Source organism: Perognathus longimembris, chromosome 3 (assembly GCF_023159225.1).
Source record: "Perognathus longimembris pacificus isolate PPM17 chromosome 3, ASM2315922v1, whole genome shotgun sequence".
In the NCBI taxonomy this organism is placed as follows: Eukaryota; Metazoa; Chordata; class Mammalia; order Rodentia; family Heteromyidae; genus Perognathus; species Perognathus longimembris.
This window is the reverse complement of record NC_063163.1, coordinates 120469844-120484235: the sequence shown is the minus strand read 5'-3', so window position 1 is coordinate 120484235 and position 14392 is coordinate 120469844. Positions and strand designations below refer to the sequence as shown.

At 40.8% G+C, this 14392-nt stretch overlaps 1 protein-coding gene across 1 annotated transcript; it reads right to left on the bottom strand.

Annotated features, from left to right (window-relative positions):
- Positions 1–2306: 2306 nt before the first annotated feature.
- On the bottom strand, positions 2307–10231 carry Mmp13 (matrix metallopeptidase 13). The gene is made up of 10 exons (XM_048341013.1): positions 10097–10231; positions 9769–10010; positions 8814–8962; positions 8523–8648; positions 7966–8127; positions 6698–6815; positions 5664–5797; positions 4465–4624; positions 3160–3263; positions 2307–2521 (listed from the first exon to the last, which is right to left on the bottom strand). Exons 1-10 carry the CDS (start codon positions 10214–10216, stop codon positions 2421–2423), a joined length of 1416 nt encoding a protein of 471 aa, XP_048196970.1. The 5' UTR covers positions 10217–10231; the 3' UTR covers positions 2307–2420.
- Positions 10232–14392: the final 4161 nt, after the last annotated feature.

The window sequence follows — 14392 nt, the reverse complement described above, 5'->3', positions numbered from 1 at the left end:
TCCTGACTCTGTGTGTTTACATATTATATCTTCATCTATATAGGTGTGTATCTGACACAGAGAGCAATGAAGAATAAAAACTAGAATTCATTCTTCCTGATTCTAGGTCTATTGCTCATTCCCCTTATTAGCAAATAGTACTTTCTGAAGGAAGGATTCTGAGGAAGCAGCTCCATATATGGAGCTGTCCCAGAAGGAAGGTCTTGTCAGTACTAGTTGATATTACTTTGTATGATGAGTGCTAAATTTAGAGGAGAGGGAAGAAGAAGAAGGAGAAGGAGAAGAAGAAGAAGGAGGAGGAGAAGGAGGAGAAGGAGGAGAAGGAGGAGAAGGAGGAGAAGGAGGAGAAGGAGGAGAAGGAGGAGAAGGAGGAGAAGGAGAAGGAGAAGAACGAGGAGGAGGAAGAGGAGGAGGAGGAAGAAGAGGAGGAGGAAGAGGAGGAGGAAGAGGAGGAGGAAGAGGAGGAAGAGGAGGAAGAGGAGGAAGAGGAAGAAGAAGAAGAAGAAGAAGAAGAAGAAGAAGAAGAAGGAGGAGGAGGAGGAGGAGGAGGAGGAGGAGGAGGAGGAGGAGGAGGAGGAGGAGGAGGAGGAGGAGGAGGAGGAGGAGGAGAAGGAGGAGGAGGAGGAGGAGGAGGAGGAAGAGGAGGAGGAAGAAGAGGAGGAAGAGGAGGAAGAGGAAGAGGAAGAAGAAGAAGAAGAAGAAGAAGAAGAAGAAGAAGAAGAAGAAGAAGAAGAAGAAGAAGAAGAAGAAGAAGAAGAAGAAGAGAGGAAGGGAAAGGGGAAGGGGGAAAGAAGAAAGGCAGGAAGGAATGGAAAAAAGGAGGGAGGAAGGGAAGAAGAAAAGAAGAAAGGAAAGAAAGAATAAGCGAAAGAAGGAAAGAAGGAAGAAAGGAAGGAAAGGGATTACATTTATCAAGAAATACTGGTAAATAAATCTTTTGTGTATGAAGAGAATTTGAAATTATGCATAAAGATAAAATGTACCATGTGACAATGTCTGTTGAAAATATCTTTTATTAGAAATAGAAGTAGTATATTGTGCAAATCTACACTTAGTTTTCTTTGCCTGAGTTTTTAAGGCTAAGATCCCTCAGCGCAAGAGCTCTTCCTTTGGTTTCCATTCACAGATCCAGTAAATGTCAAGAGTCCATCCAAATGCCACGCACTGTGAAAAGGCTGGGGATTTTTTTTTCTTAAAAGCAGAGAAAAAGGCATTGCCTCTTATCTCAAGAGGACTGCAATCTGGTAGACTTTCTTCCTTTTGCCTGTCTGTTTTAACACATATACTTCCAATTTATAAACTACCTTTTATTTCCTGCTAAAACAAATCTTTGGAAAAGGGCTGGGGATATGGCCTGGTGGCAAGAGTGCTTGCCTCGTATACATGAGGCCCTGGGTTCGATTCCCCAGCACCACATATATAGAAAATGGCCAGAAGGGGCGCTGTGGCTCAAGTGGCAGAGTGCTAGCCTTGAGCAAAAAGAAGCCAGGGACAGCGCTCAGGCCCTGAGTCCAACCCCAGGACTGGCAAGAAGAAGAAGAAAAAAAGATAAAAACAAATATTTGGAAAATAGTTTATCTATCAAGGGTAAGCTGGACAATTACAATGATTAGGTCCATAAAATAGTGTTGAAACATTACTGTGAAAAAATCAATGGCTTAGGAAAAAAAGTGATGCTCTCTGCTAGATTTTTATAACACTTTTTCCTACTGTATGACTTTTCAAACACCTGAGATATTTTAAGAAAAAGAATGGTTTTCCTTATCTTCTGTTGATATGCAAAGGAAATATTGCTCTTATTGGAAGGCAGCCTTTGAAAGTAATAATCAGGCTCCAAACCCGTATCTCCCTCTTCTCATCAGTTTATTTCCTTTCTTTGGTGAGTTGGTATTTTCTTAGTATTTGTGTGAAGTGGGGCATATACACGTGCAAATAGTCTCAGTACAAGACCCAAAGTGCTTCTTAGGGAAGTTGTCCGGAACCTAGTTATGTCACATATTTCCCTTCACTTTATAGTCACGCATCATTACCATAGGTGCCCATGTTTATGTGAATGTATGCATTTTTAGCAAAGACAATTCAGAATGAGATAAAGGGGATTTACATTCATTTCTTCCTAACTTTCCTTATACACCTATTTTTAAAGTGTGCCTTCATCCATTGACTGTGTATGCCCCTTCCGGTGTGGGCAACATCGCCAGTACCTGCGGGGACATGGCACGCAAGAGTCAGGTGAGGCTTGCGCGGGCTGCTTCATCATTGTCGAACGCCTCACTGTGGTTCCAGCCACAGAGGTAACACATGCCCAAAGATAACTTACTGCAGCTTGCTCACAGAGCTAAGCCTCCCCCAGCCCCCCTCCCCCTCCCCCACCCCACCCCAATGCTCTCCAGAGTTTAAATAACAATGTTAAAAGACATTTAACACCACAGCAGGGAATTGGTTGGCATGACACGGACCACGCGGTTACTCCAGATGCTGTATTCAAACTGTATGGGTCCATTGAAAAAATAGATATAACCTAAAGGAAAAAGGACACGAGAACACATCAGAGCTGGAAGATCATGTGGTTTCCCTACAGCAAACACTAAGCATCCAGTCTGTTAGGTTTCATTTATTCTTAACACTCCAACCGTTGCCCTACTAAAGCTTAAATATACTGTTTATAGTTTGAAAGAAGAGGGATAAAGATTCTGAGAGCTCTTAAGTTGCTTAGAATTGTCTTGCCTTACATTACAGTTTTGAAGCTAAAAATATTGATCTTAATTATTTGTTGTAAGTTATGAGTGAGACCTTTTTATATAGTCATGGTACTTGGTTATATGTAAATTGCACTGTATTTGACTTTAGTTTGGATTCTGGCAATATCCTTTGTAACCTGACATATTTATGAATAATTTAAGCTACCATGTAACATCTAGCATCTCTTATTCACAGAAGTAGTAATAACCAAGTACAATTCTCGTGAATTCTAAGCAGGTTATTTTAAGCATGATGTTTGTATGTTGGATATTATCCAATCATACTGAATGATTAGTCCCTTAGCTGCCCTATAATTTTAAGTACATTCTAAATACATTACTAAGATCCTATGTATAGGGACAAATTTTTGAGGCCAAAGAACCTCTTTTTGAGAATCAATGCAATGTAACTAGTTACCATTTTTCTCATAAACAGCATCTACATTATCGCCGATTCCTGGGAACTCTTCTTCTATCAGTCTGGGATAGTTTTTATCCATAATATCATGAATGTCATCATATCTGTTTAGTAAGAAAAAGAAATTATTAAGCCATAGCAGTGCTTACCTTGTAATCCCAGCTACTGGGGAGGCTGAAGGGGGACTACTTGGGATTAGGAGTTTGAGGCCAGTTTGGGGAATGTTGTAAGTAATATGTACAATAGAGGAGGTGAGCTTTCCACAAACAGCATATAGATGTATAGAAATGCCACAAGGAAACGCCTTTGTACACCTAGTACATAATAATGAAAAATAATACCCCATTTAAAGGCCATGTGCATAACTATAGTTATAAGGTCATTTCCAGTTCACCAATTATGTATCTTTTACCAAAATATATCATTAGGAAGTTGTTCTTATGGTGTAATAAGTGTACTCATGCATTCAACGCTTATCCGTTGCTCTCCAACTTGCTACATATAGTAATGGATATAAAAATGTTCAAGGCTTAATTTCTGTACCAAAAGTCAAAAGAGCATGTATTTATATATTTCTATGACAGTCTATCTCATATTTCTTCTCCCCACTCATATCACTCCTGGTCAACCAAACACATCCTGAAATTAACCCAGGAGAAGCGTCTCTCTTCCCTAAGCTTCTAGAGTCACTGATGAAAGCTTCCAGTATCCTTGAGCTGTATTTTAATAGGTTAGAGGTAATAACTTGGACAAGTATGTACACAACTGCAACTCCAGGCAATAGAAGCTAAGCATCATGGGAGAGTAGACAGAAAATGTCATGGCGGTACAGAACACAGGGAAATAACTTCTGAATGGGGTCGTTAGGAAAGACTGTGTCTTTGAAGTGGTAACTGAAGCAGGTAGACTTTCGAGAGATGCATGGAAAGGCAACAAAGAAAAGGGCCTCAGAGAAAGTGAAGGGCTGTAGAAGCACTGTGTGTTTGAGCTATATCACGTGAGCTATGGTGATACAGCATATACTACTCATAGAGCACAGTACCGGATAGAGTTCTCAGTCATCTTTAGACAGAGTCATGTCACTAACATAAATGAAAACCCAATAGGCAAGGATTATATATACAAGTGTGTGTGTGTGTGTGTGTGTGTGTGTGTGTGTGCGCATGTGTTCAAGAGGGCTTGAGATTTCTTTAGAATAATGCATGCCTGAAAGGTTGCTGAAGGAGTGGACAGAGAACATTTGAAATAACATGTGATACGATTATTTAGAGTAGCTATTAATTTAGAATAGAACCACTGCCATACCTCCAGACCTGGTTTCCAGAGAAGAAGAGAGTTTTGCCTGTATCCTCAAAATGAACAGCAGCACTTATCTTCTTAACCTCTTTTGGAAACCCCAGTTCTGATATTTTTTGGGGATAGCCTTCCAGAATGTCATAACCATTAAGAGCCCAAAATTTTCTACCTAGGATAAGGGAAAGAACATGTTTATGATCCTAGAGGCTTAGGGTTCATGTATGTAGGTATTTACTTGAAGAAAGGAGACTATTTCTAAGAAACTGACTATTTAGTATCCACTTAAAATTTCCATATTTATGAAACATAGAAATGTAACCATTCTTCAAGCACCAAGAAGAATAAGATATAAGCTTTCATGAGGGACAAGGTAACAAACAGTACAAGAAATGTATCCAATGCCTAACGTATGAAACTGTAACCTCTCTGTACATCAGTTTGATAATAAAAACTTAAAAAAATAAGCTTTCTAATTATGAATGTATACAAACAAATATGATAATTAATTTCACAACTTATTGCCTCTGAATATTAAGTTTGAAGCTGGGCCAAAAATACCTGGTGAAACAGCACTGCAGGAAGAATAAATTAGATTAAAACTCAAACATTATACCAATCAGAATGTTATTTCCTTCATTCAAAGGTAACTTTGTTGTAATATTAATTAATAGTCAATAGAAATAGCATCAGTAGAATGTTATGCAAACCTAGCATTAAATTATGGCCATGAGTTTCGAGCAATGATTTGGAAATGTTCCATAATTTTGTGTCATGTGGACAAAAAAAGTATGAGACTGTACCTATCCTTTTACGTATGTAAAATACAGTGAAGAACTAGGAGAAAAAGTCCGAAATGAAATAAATGTATGTACAGCGAGGAAGTTACAATAAATATTTAGCCCTTTTATTCAGAGTGCACATTGTTAAAATTTCGCAGCCATTTCTGAGAGGATCTAGGAGAACAGAACTTAACTGTTGGCTCTAAGCAAAGAATGGATTTGATGGCTAAGAACCTGTGGTGCTTACATCACAAATTCAGGAGCCTCTGTAGAATGGTTTCCGATGCTTTCTGTTCTTCACCGGTTGCACTTGTATCTTAATGCATGCAGGTATTTTTTAGTGTCGATTCTTTTGCTAAGTCTCCAGAAACCCAACTTTGTGGCTCTCTACCCCGGGGATGCGTGAGGTCTCACCGGGGGAAGGCTTACCTCGAAAGATGAAGATAAGGTCCCGAGAGGGATGTTCATACGCAGCGTCGATACGGTTAGGAAGTTCTGGCCAAAAAGACTTCGTCAGAAACAGCTCTGCATCGACCTGCTGAGGGTGTAGACGCCAAAAGAACCTAGTGCAAGAGTAAACACGTCCAGCTTGTTATCACATTTAGTGCGCTACGTCTGCCCTGCCAGACAGGGGCTCAGCCACCTCAGCACAGGAAGGGGGCATTGTCTCTCCTCTGAAGTGCCAGCTATGAGCTGGAGCTGGAGCTCTCACGGGGGGGCATTCACATGAGAAATATCACAGGGCTAAGGGAAGGCTCCCAATCCTCTCTAGGCTGAGAGCAGGCTTTGTTCAATTTTGCTATCTTGCATGTGGCAAGCAAAGGTACTAGGCTCTGTGATGAACTCTAGGAAGAAAAGACAAGTTTCACAAAGAGTGTCTTCCATGAGCCCATGCCCAGGGCAAAGGAGACACAAGGAAGCAGCGGTGTAAACTGTGCCGTCGAATAAGCGAGGTGCTCTTGGGTCACAAATAAGGGAACAACAAATGACCGAGTGCACGAACTGACACATAAAGGAAACAAATGGAACAAATATTAATTGAAAATTACTACTTAATTTTTCCTTATCTTCAAATTTAGGTTGAAAGCACTCCCTTTTGTTCAAATTCTAACATGTGTATCCAGGCTCAAAGACTCTCCGTACCAAAAGAACTCATAAAGGTATTTATGAGCAGCAGATCAGTAATTTAGTGGTTTCTTTCTGTATTTGTTTCTCAGAAGAATGGGATTCCTAATTTTAATTCGCTATTTTTATTTTGTTTATTATACAAAAAACACCCAACCTATAAGATGTAAAATGAGCTGCACAGTGTTAAGAACAGCCGCTGTGTGGCAGAATGTCAGCCCATCAGGATGGGGGTCTGAAATGTGCAAATAAACTCTGCAAGAAGTCTCTTAAAGTTTGGACATGTTCAGACAGAGCTAATGCTGTCGTGTGCAAACTTGACAAAGGTGTCTCGGTACCTGTCCTTGAAGATCATTGTTTCTCCTCGGAGGCTGGTGATTGCGTCCAGGGACAAGGCAGGGTCACACTTGTCGGGTGTTTTGGGGTGTTTAGGGTTGGGGTCCTCGTCTCCTGGGCCTGTAGTGATGAAGGTTGGGGAGGTTACTGAGGGCAGCCTTCCTGGAGGCTGAGTCACCACGGGAAGGGTGATCGCCAGGCGGGGCGTGGAGCCCGAGGCTCCCACAGGACATGCAGACACCTTCTAGTCCTTCCTCGGGGTACCCGTGCCCCAGGGGGGCCTACGCCTCTGGATGCTAACCCCGAGGTTGCCTGGCCATTCCTGCCCTCACTTAGAGCAGCTCTGATCATGGCTTGAAATCAGAGGGAGAAGCGCTGGATTGAGGTGACAAGCGAGAAGGCTGGCCACATTCCTCCAGACGTGTTCACGCTGGGACAGGGCCCCTCTCTGCGGTTTATGACAAGTGGGCCACAAGTAATGTCTGCTCTGAGGTTGAATTGTTTTGAAACTATTATTAAAATCTGGAAGAAAGTGAAAACAATTTCTTACACTGTCACTGTAGATGGTGTGTGAACATGCAAAAGCCACATGGGTGATTTCTAGGGCCAACTGGAGTGGTGAAAGAATCCTCAGAGTTTACAAAAGCTGCTCAAGATCCACTGTTTCCATAAACAGTGTTGCCTGAGTTTAAATAGCATTAGAGAGTTCACTACTAAATAGTGTACTCTACCTAAACGGGGTGCATTTGCTTCATTGGTTAAAGGAGGGATGAAATGTTTTCCTTTCTTATGAGAAGGATATTTGGAGGATATACTGCAATGTATAAGATACAAGTAGGAAGGGTTACATCTTGAAAAGTTGGGTTTTTCTACTTGAATAAGTAGTTTGATGTGGAAAGAAAAAAAGAGAGATTGTCAACGACAGCATTATTGGGAATGTTAACTTCAGAAGTAATTTAGGAAGTAAATGTAAACATCTATTCTGCGTATCCTACTATCTTCATTATTATTTTCAAGTAGTTGTGCAAAGGAATTGCCATTCAACAAAGCAGTTGATGAATATCGTGCATCTTGGTCCATGTCGTCCCTTTTGGCATCCTCACCCATCCCCCGCTCTGCTTAACCTTGTAGGAAATGCTTTGGATTCTTGGCTGCATTCCCCCTTTCTCCTCTCACGTGTCCACCCCAGTCCCCTTGAGCCTGTCCCACCCTTTCAAGCCTCTGTGTTCTGGTGTTCATGTTATTTCTCACGTGGTAAGTGAAGCGTTACCGTAGAGAGACTGGATTCCTTGTACGTCGTCCTCGGGCAGCATGAAGTGGCTTTTGCCAGTGTAGGTGTAGATGGGAAACATGAGCGCCCCGGGGTCTTTGGAGTGGTCAAGACCTAAGGAGTGGCCAAACTCATGGGCAGCAACCAGGAACAGGTTGTAGCCTGTAAGGGAACCGAGCAACAATGAGCAAACCGTGTGCTTCAAGGACAGACAATGGAAGAAAGATTATGTTTTTGCAACTCGCTTTTCTCTTTCTCATTCTCTTACTCAGTTTTTAAAATTGATAATCAGTTGCTAAAGGAAGGGTCAAAGGGTCGATCCAATACTTATCAATATTTCATCACTCTCTGATTATAATTGCTTATACCATTAATCACTTGCAGACAGTGATGTCAATAGATAGCTCTCATCTAATTAGTAGGTAAGGCTTTATTGTGAAGAGAATGGGAATCCTGATTCTCCTCTTTATATTCCCAGGCTGGGTGACAAAAATGACCTTACGTGAAATCACACAAGGTCATAAGTAGCTATGGTATAGATAAAATTATTACGTTACCTTTGGAACTACTTGTCCAGGTTTCATCATCGTCAAAATGGGCATCTCCTCCATAATTTGGTCCAGGAGGAAAAGCGTGAGCCAGAAGACCAGAGGGCCCATCAAATGGGTAGAAGTCGCCGTGTTCTATACGTAAAAGAAAAAATTAGAGTCTGATGTACTTAGTAAGTGGCATCTGTCACAAGGGCTTGGTAAGAGTTTTGCTGAATGCTATGAAAGTAAAGAATGACTGAGAGAAAGTATAGAAATGGAACCAGTTAAAATGTTTGTAAAATGATTCTTCATGATTACCTTTAGTTCCAAAAGAGATCATGATATCAGCTGTGCCATCGTGGATTCTGGTGAAATTCAGAGGGGTCACATCAGACCACACCTTGAAGGCTTTTCTGAAGGCCTTTTCCACTTCGGAATGAGTCATATCTGGTGTATAATTCACAATTCTGTTCAGCAGAGAAAGTCTCAATTAAACTTGGGAAGATTAAAGCGACTTTAGAATATGCTTTCCTGGAGTATTACTTTATAAGTGAAAAACTCATAGCTTCTTTGTTAGGTTGGGTTAATTAATTATACTGCCATTCTAGGATAAAAAGATCTACAATTCAATACAATACTTAAGCATCTGCAAGTACCTGTCCATATGGCACCTTAAATTTAAAATATTCAGATGCAGGGCTGGGAATGTGACCTAGTGGTAGAGTGCTTGCCTAGCATGCATGAAGTCCTGGGTTCGATTCTCAGCACCACATATACAGAAAAAGCTGTAAGTGGTGCTGTGGCTCAAGTGGTAGAACACTAGCCTTGAGCAAAAGGAAGCCAGGGACAGTGCTCAGGCCCTGAGTTCAAGCCCCAGAACTGGCAAAAAAAAACCCAACATTCAGATGCGTGCTGTTTTGCATGCTAAAAATTTAAAATTATATTGATACAGCCAAATTAAGTGAAAGAGTGCTGTAAACATTCTAGAAAAAGTACTTCCTCTTCAGCACTTATATGCTAAATATGACTGATGTAGTTTCAGATTTTCTTGAGTCTACTTTTACTTCTATTGACTTATTTCTAAAGGAAATTTTTGATATGTTCACTGACAGATACTACTGGGTTTGTGTTACACTAATAGATGTTATCAGGCCACCTCAACAACAGTGTTGAAACTAGACTTAACTTCCAATTACATAGTGCATACTATTGGGTATTTCTAACTGGAAGAACAAAACCAACACACACTAAGGAAAGACAGTCTGTGATTTACCTGTAGGTTAAGTTCATGTTGGGCCACTTGAGAGTTCGAGGAAAAACATTGTATTCACCCACATCGGGGACCCCGCATCTTGGTTTTTTCATGACATCTAAGGTGTTATCATCAAGTTGCCCTGTCACCTCCAACCCAAAGAAAGACTGCATTTCCCGGAGCCTCTCAACCATGGAACCGGCGGACGACTTCTTCAGGATTCCCGCGAGATTCCGAGGGTGGTAGTAGGTTTTCAGGTAGTGCTAGAAAAGAGACCCAGGTCACCTGCTTTGAAAAGAGAAAGGACTGGGAGAGATGCTCTTCCTTACTGGGGTGCAGGATACTCTACCTCTGCGAACTGGAGGTCTTCCTCCGACAAGTCCTCGTCATCGTCACCATTGGGAAGGGGCAGGGACCCACCCTGAGTCCAGCTCAGGAGGACCAGGGCGGCCAGGACACCTGCATGCATCTTCCACGTCTGAGCCTGGAGACTTGCCTTTCCATAGCCAAATTCCTTCACTTTTATAGGCCTGTGCTGGTGAGTCATTATGTATGGATGGCTTTCAACTCCCTAGGCAGCTGAAGGTAAATATGCTTACATGGCGACTTCTTTTTTTTCTCTTTCCTCCCAAGTGTGGTTTTGTGGCAGAATTTTAGGGAAATGCAGAATGAGGGCATCTCTGGTTTCAACAGGGTCTTTTAACCCATCTGGCAAAATAAACAGAGTCAGCATATTTATGGGTTCCGTGGGAAGCAGAGAGCAGTGGATTTTTCATTGCACTGGGCAAGGTATTTGTTGTTCTTTTTGCGAGAGAGCAGCTCCTCGGGCCTTTTCATAATACGAATATCAAGATGATGTATCTATTCCCATAAAAAGCCCACAGGCCTTGCTTCTAGGACAGAGCAGCTCCAGAGGGAAATGCTACCTTTGCAGAGGACCGTGGAACAGCACAGAACCAAGCTTCAAGTCTTAGATGTGCCCTGGGGGATGGAACCCCGGGGTGGATGTTTGACAGCCTCCTGGAAATGTTTTCCATTATGGATCTCAAGGTCTTGTGACCAAAAGGCTGAAGGTCCCCTTACTTCCCTCATCCAGTGCAGGGGTGCCATTGGGCCACCAACCTCGTTAACTAGTTTTAGAGCCCTTCACTGCAGGACCAATATTCGTTTTGGAATTCGATGCACTCAATATCATAAAATCAAACTGCTATCTTTGGCCCTCTGTTGATGTAAGTAGCTAGAGCAATATTGTCCAGGATCTGCAAATTTAATGGACTGGTTTAAATAACTGTTTGGAAATGTAAACTAGTTTAAGTGATTAAGTCTCAAAAAGGAAATTTATCTGGGTCAAGAATGTACTAAGGCAAAGAAAAAGAGCATGATTACAGACTTTGAATAGAAAAAGAACATCCCAAACTTGGATCAAATAATACAATCTAGCATGGCTAAGATCTTAGAGAAAACCAGAGACGCCTATGAAACAGAAGCAATAAGCTAAGGAAATTTATTATTCTTTTATCCAAAATATAGCCAATATATTCTCTTTTAAAAATTTTTTATTGTTATTACAAAGGTGATGTGCCAAGCAATATATTCTTATAACTGATTGGTTATAGTGAGTTCAAAGTTAGATTTGGTCTCAATCAGCAATGCAAAACAGCAACTTATTTTAAGCTTCTTCTATGTGAAATAATATTTGATTTTGATATTAAATAAAATGATCCAAAAGTTTGATTCATCTCTTAAGCTTACAGGATGTAGTTTACTGGAAAGCATTTGTTTCTACCGATAAGTTTTTGTACTCTTCCAAAGTCTTATTAAATAATAAACAAAAAGCCATTGATGTTTAAAGACAAGCTTCTTGAATAATATTTGATTTGATGTTTGAAAGTAGGGGAAAGAATCAACTAGGTCTAAGAGATAAATATGGTGGAAATATATTGGAAGCAGAACAGTAAAACTTGTTGAAATTGTTTTGAGAAGAGAGGAAGAGAGGAAGGGAGAAGGATAGAGGGGTTGAGATTGTTGATTATATAGTGTAAACATGTAGAAATGTGAAGCGTTTACTCCCTTCAAGACTAACAAAAAAATCAAGCAAGCTAACTTCTAAAAGATTTTCCTGTATCTGAAAACAGTGTTGCCTTTTTAACATTGAGATTGGCATAATGACATGTTTATAATCTTAGCACTCAACACTTGGGAGCTAAAGCAGGAAGATCATGAGTTCAAAGCCAACCCAAGATATCTAAAAAATACGGGATCTTTTTATTTCCCAAGTCAATAAGCACTACCTGAGCATCAGCTACGCAGGATACCATGGCAGTCCTTATGGAAATAGACGACAGGGTAAGAGAAGACTCTTTTTCATAGGATCATTATATGCACTTAATCTCTCCATAAAAGAAAGACTTCAATGAGAGGCAAAAACAAATGCCACTGTTTTTCAACTTAAAAAAATAATGCTTATTACCACAACAGCTTTGTTGTTTCTCATTCCACATGGAAGTGTAAACAGCACAAAAGAAAAAACACACACAGACAAGCTCATGAGAACATGCTACTACATGTTGTGTTATTTTCTTCAATGAAGAACAAGAAAAATTCCAAGATTAAAATAGACATTGATCCCTTCAGAGAATAACTGAACTGTGTGGGGAGCATTGCTCACGGAGGTGATTTCAGACAGCCCCCTGACACAGAGATCACAGTCATCACAGCGATGAATTGGAAACGGCTTGTCAACACAAGCCTTATCTGGGGGTGTGCACGGCTAACATGGAAGCCAGGCCTTCTGGTTATCACTATGGAAATGCTTTGCGGGTTCATCCCACCTCCTTTAAAACAATGAGCATGAGTTGGTACTAAAAATATTTTTAACAAGTCTGAAAAAGCACTGGGAAGTCTGAAAAACCAATAGAATGAACAACAACAACCAAAAAAAACCAGGGCGTAGACTAAACAGGAGTATGTCTGATTCAGACATGGGCAATGGGGGACTTTCTACAGCCTGGGTCATCGTCAGTCTCTAAGCTCCAAATATCATCCAAGAGAAAACCACAAGTAACTAAAAACAACCACGTAGGAAGGCCCGGGTGAGGGGTGCACAGGTAACGGGTGCCCCAGGTGAGGGTTCACACAGACAGGTGAGCATTTGTGTTGGATTACAACAGGGAAAATCCTGTAAGACAAAGACTCTTCTTACAAGGTGAGATTTTTGACTTCTGCTTAGAATATCGCCAACATACATTGTCTATGTTGACAGTGGAGTAGTATCCTTATTTCTCAAAAGTAAGTGTTTGGCTTTCAAACTGCATGATTTAACCCAGCGCTGGTGGCTCACACCTGTAATCCTAGCTACTTAGCAGGCTGGGATCTGAGGATCACAGTTCAAAGCCAGCCTGGGCAGGGAAGTCTGTGAGACTCTTATCTCCAATTAACCACTAGAAAACTGGAAGTGGCACTGTGGCTCAAGTGGTAGAGCACTAGCCTTGAACTGAACAACTCAGGGACAGCTACCAGGCCCAGAGTTCAAGCCCCACGACTAACCAAAAAAAAAATAATGATACCCTGTATGATTTAAAAATAACAACAGCAACACCAACACTCTTGGAATTGCTTTATTCTAGTCCTGATTTTTTTTATATCCATTGGTTTAATGATGCTCTTCCCTGGTACTTACCTCTGCCTCTTATTTTATTTTTTTAAAAATAATTACTTATTTATTGTCAAAATGATGTACAGAGGGGTTACAGTTTCATACATAAGGCAGTGGGTACATTTCTTATACAATTTGTTACCTCCTCCCTCATTCCCCTCACCCTCCTCCCCTCTAGTCCTGATTCTGTTTTGTCCATAAATCCATAGAAGGGGCTTAAGGGCTCTTAACACTGAGAAGCAAATTTGAATTTGATGCTGAATCATGTTTGCATCCTAGAATAAGGTGTGAGAGTGTACTGCTCCATTCTGCTTATGCAAAATCCTGGCTTCTTTCTTAGCTGCCAATCTGTAGCTAAGAATGAGGGGCTTGTTTCAGGTGTGAAGCAGGCCAGAGACTCAGAAGGTCACTTACCTGTTCACATGCTCTTTAGAGATGCTATATTTATGCTGGGTTGATCCACAGAAGGAGTTAACAAAATCTATAAGACATTAAGGACATTTTCTTTTAGTTTCTGCTGGAATTATAATATCTGAAAGTCAAGATTTCATTTCCTGGGCTATTCTTAGTGAATTTTAGTTTGTATTGTATTACTTTAGAAAGAATAGTGTCTCCTCCATCCACTACTATAAGAGAAAACAACTAGAAATAGAGCACACATTCCATTCCAGGGCAGCCACTCATGTTTCTTTGGAAAGGATAAAAAATCTGAATTTAGTGGTAATGAATAATAGAATTACAAATGGGTCTAGGATTCCAAGAGCACCAATTAGTGTCTGTGGATAACAACACTGGACAAATGTGTGGTTTCTGTGTCAGATAGACTTGCATTCACTTTCAGGCTCTATCATTTAACAAGCTGAATGACTTCATTCATTCATTCATTCATTCCATCACCCAAGAGTCAGTCATGCCTGGCATTGCTTTAGGCATTAGGGACTCCAAACCGTAAAACAATAGAATCTGGATCCTCATGGTGCTTAACACTCT

What these genes read in the sequence shown, in the direction of transcription:
- Mmp13 (XM_048341013.1), bottom strand. Translation starts at nt 10,216, where the DNA reads ATGCATGCAGGTGTCCTGGCCGCCCTGGTCCTCCTGAGCTGGACTCAG. An exon ending in ACAATGATCTTCAAGGACAG is followed by an intron (nt 5,798 to 6,697) that starts GTACCGAGACAC and finishes CTCTTGCACTAG; the next exon opens with GTTCTTTTGGCGTCTACACC. An exon ending in TCTGGAAACCAGGTCTGGAG is followed by an intron (nt 3,264 to 4,464) that starts GTATGGCAGTGG and finishes CTTACTAAACAG; the next exon opens with ATATGATGACATTCATGATA.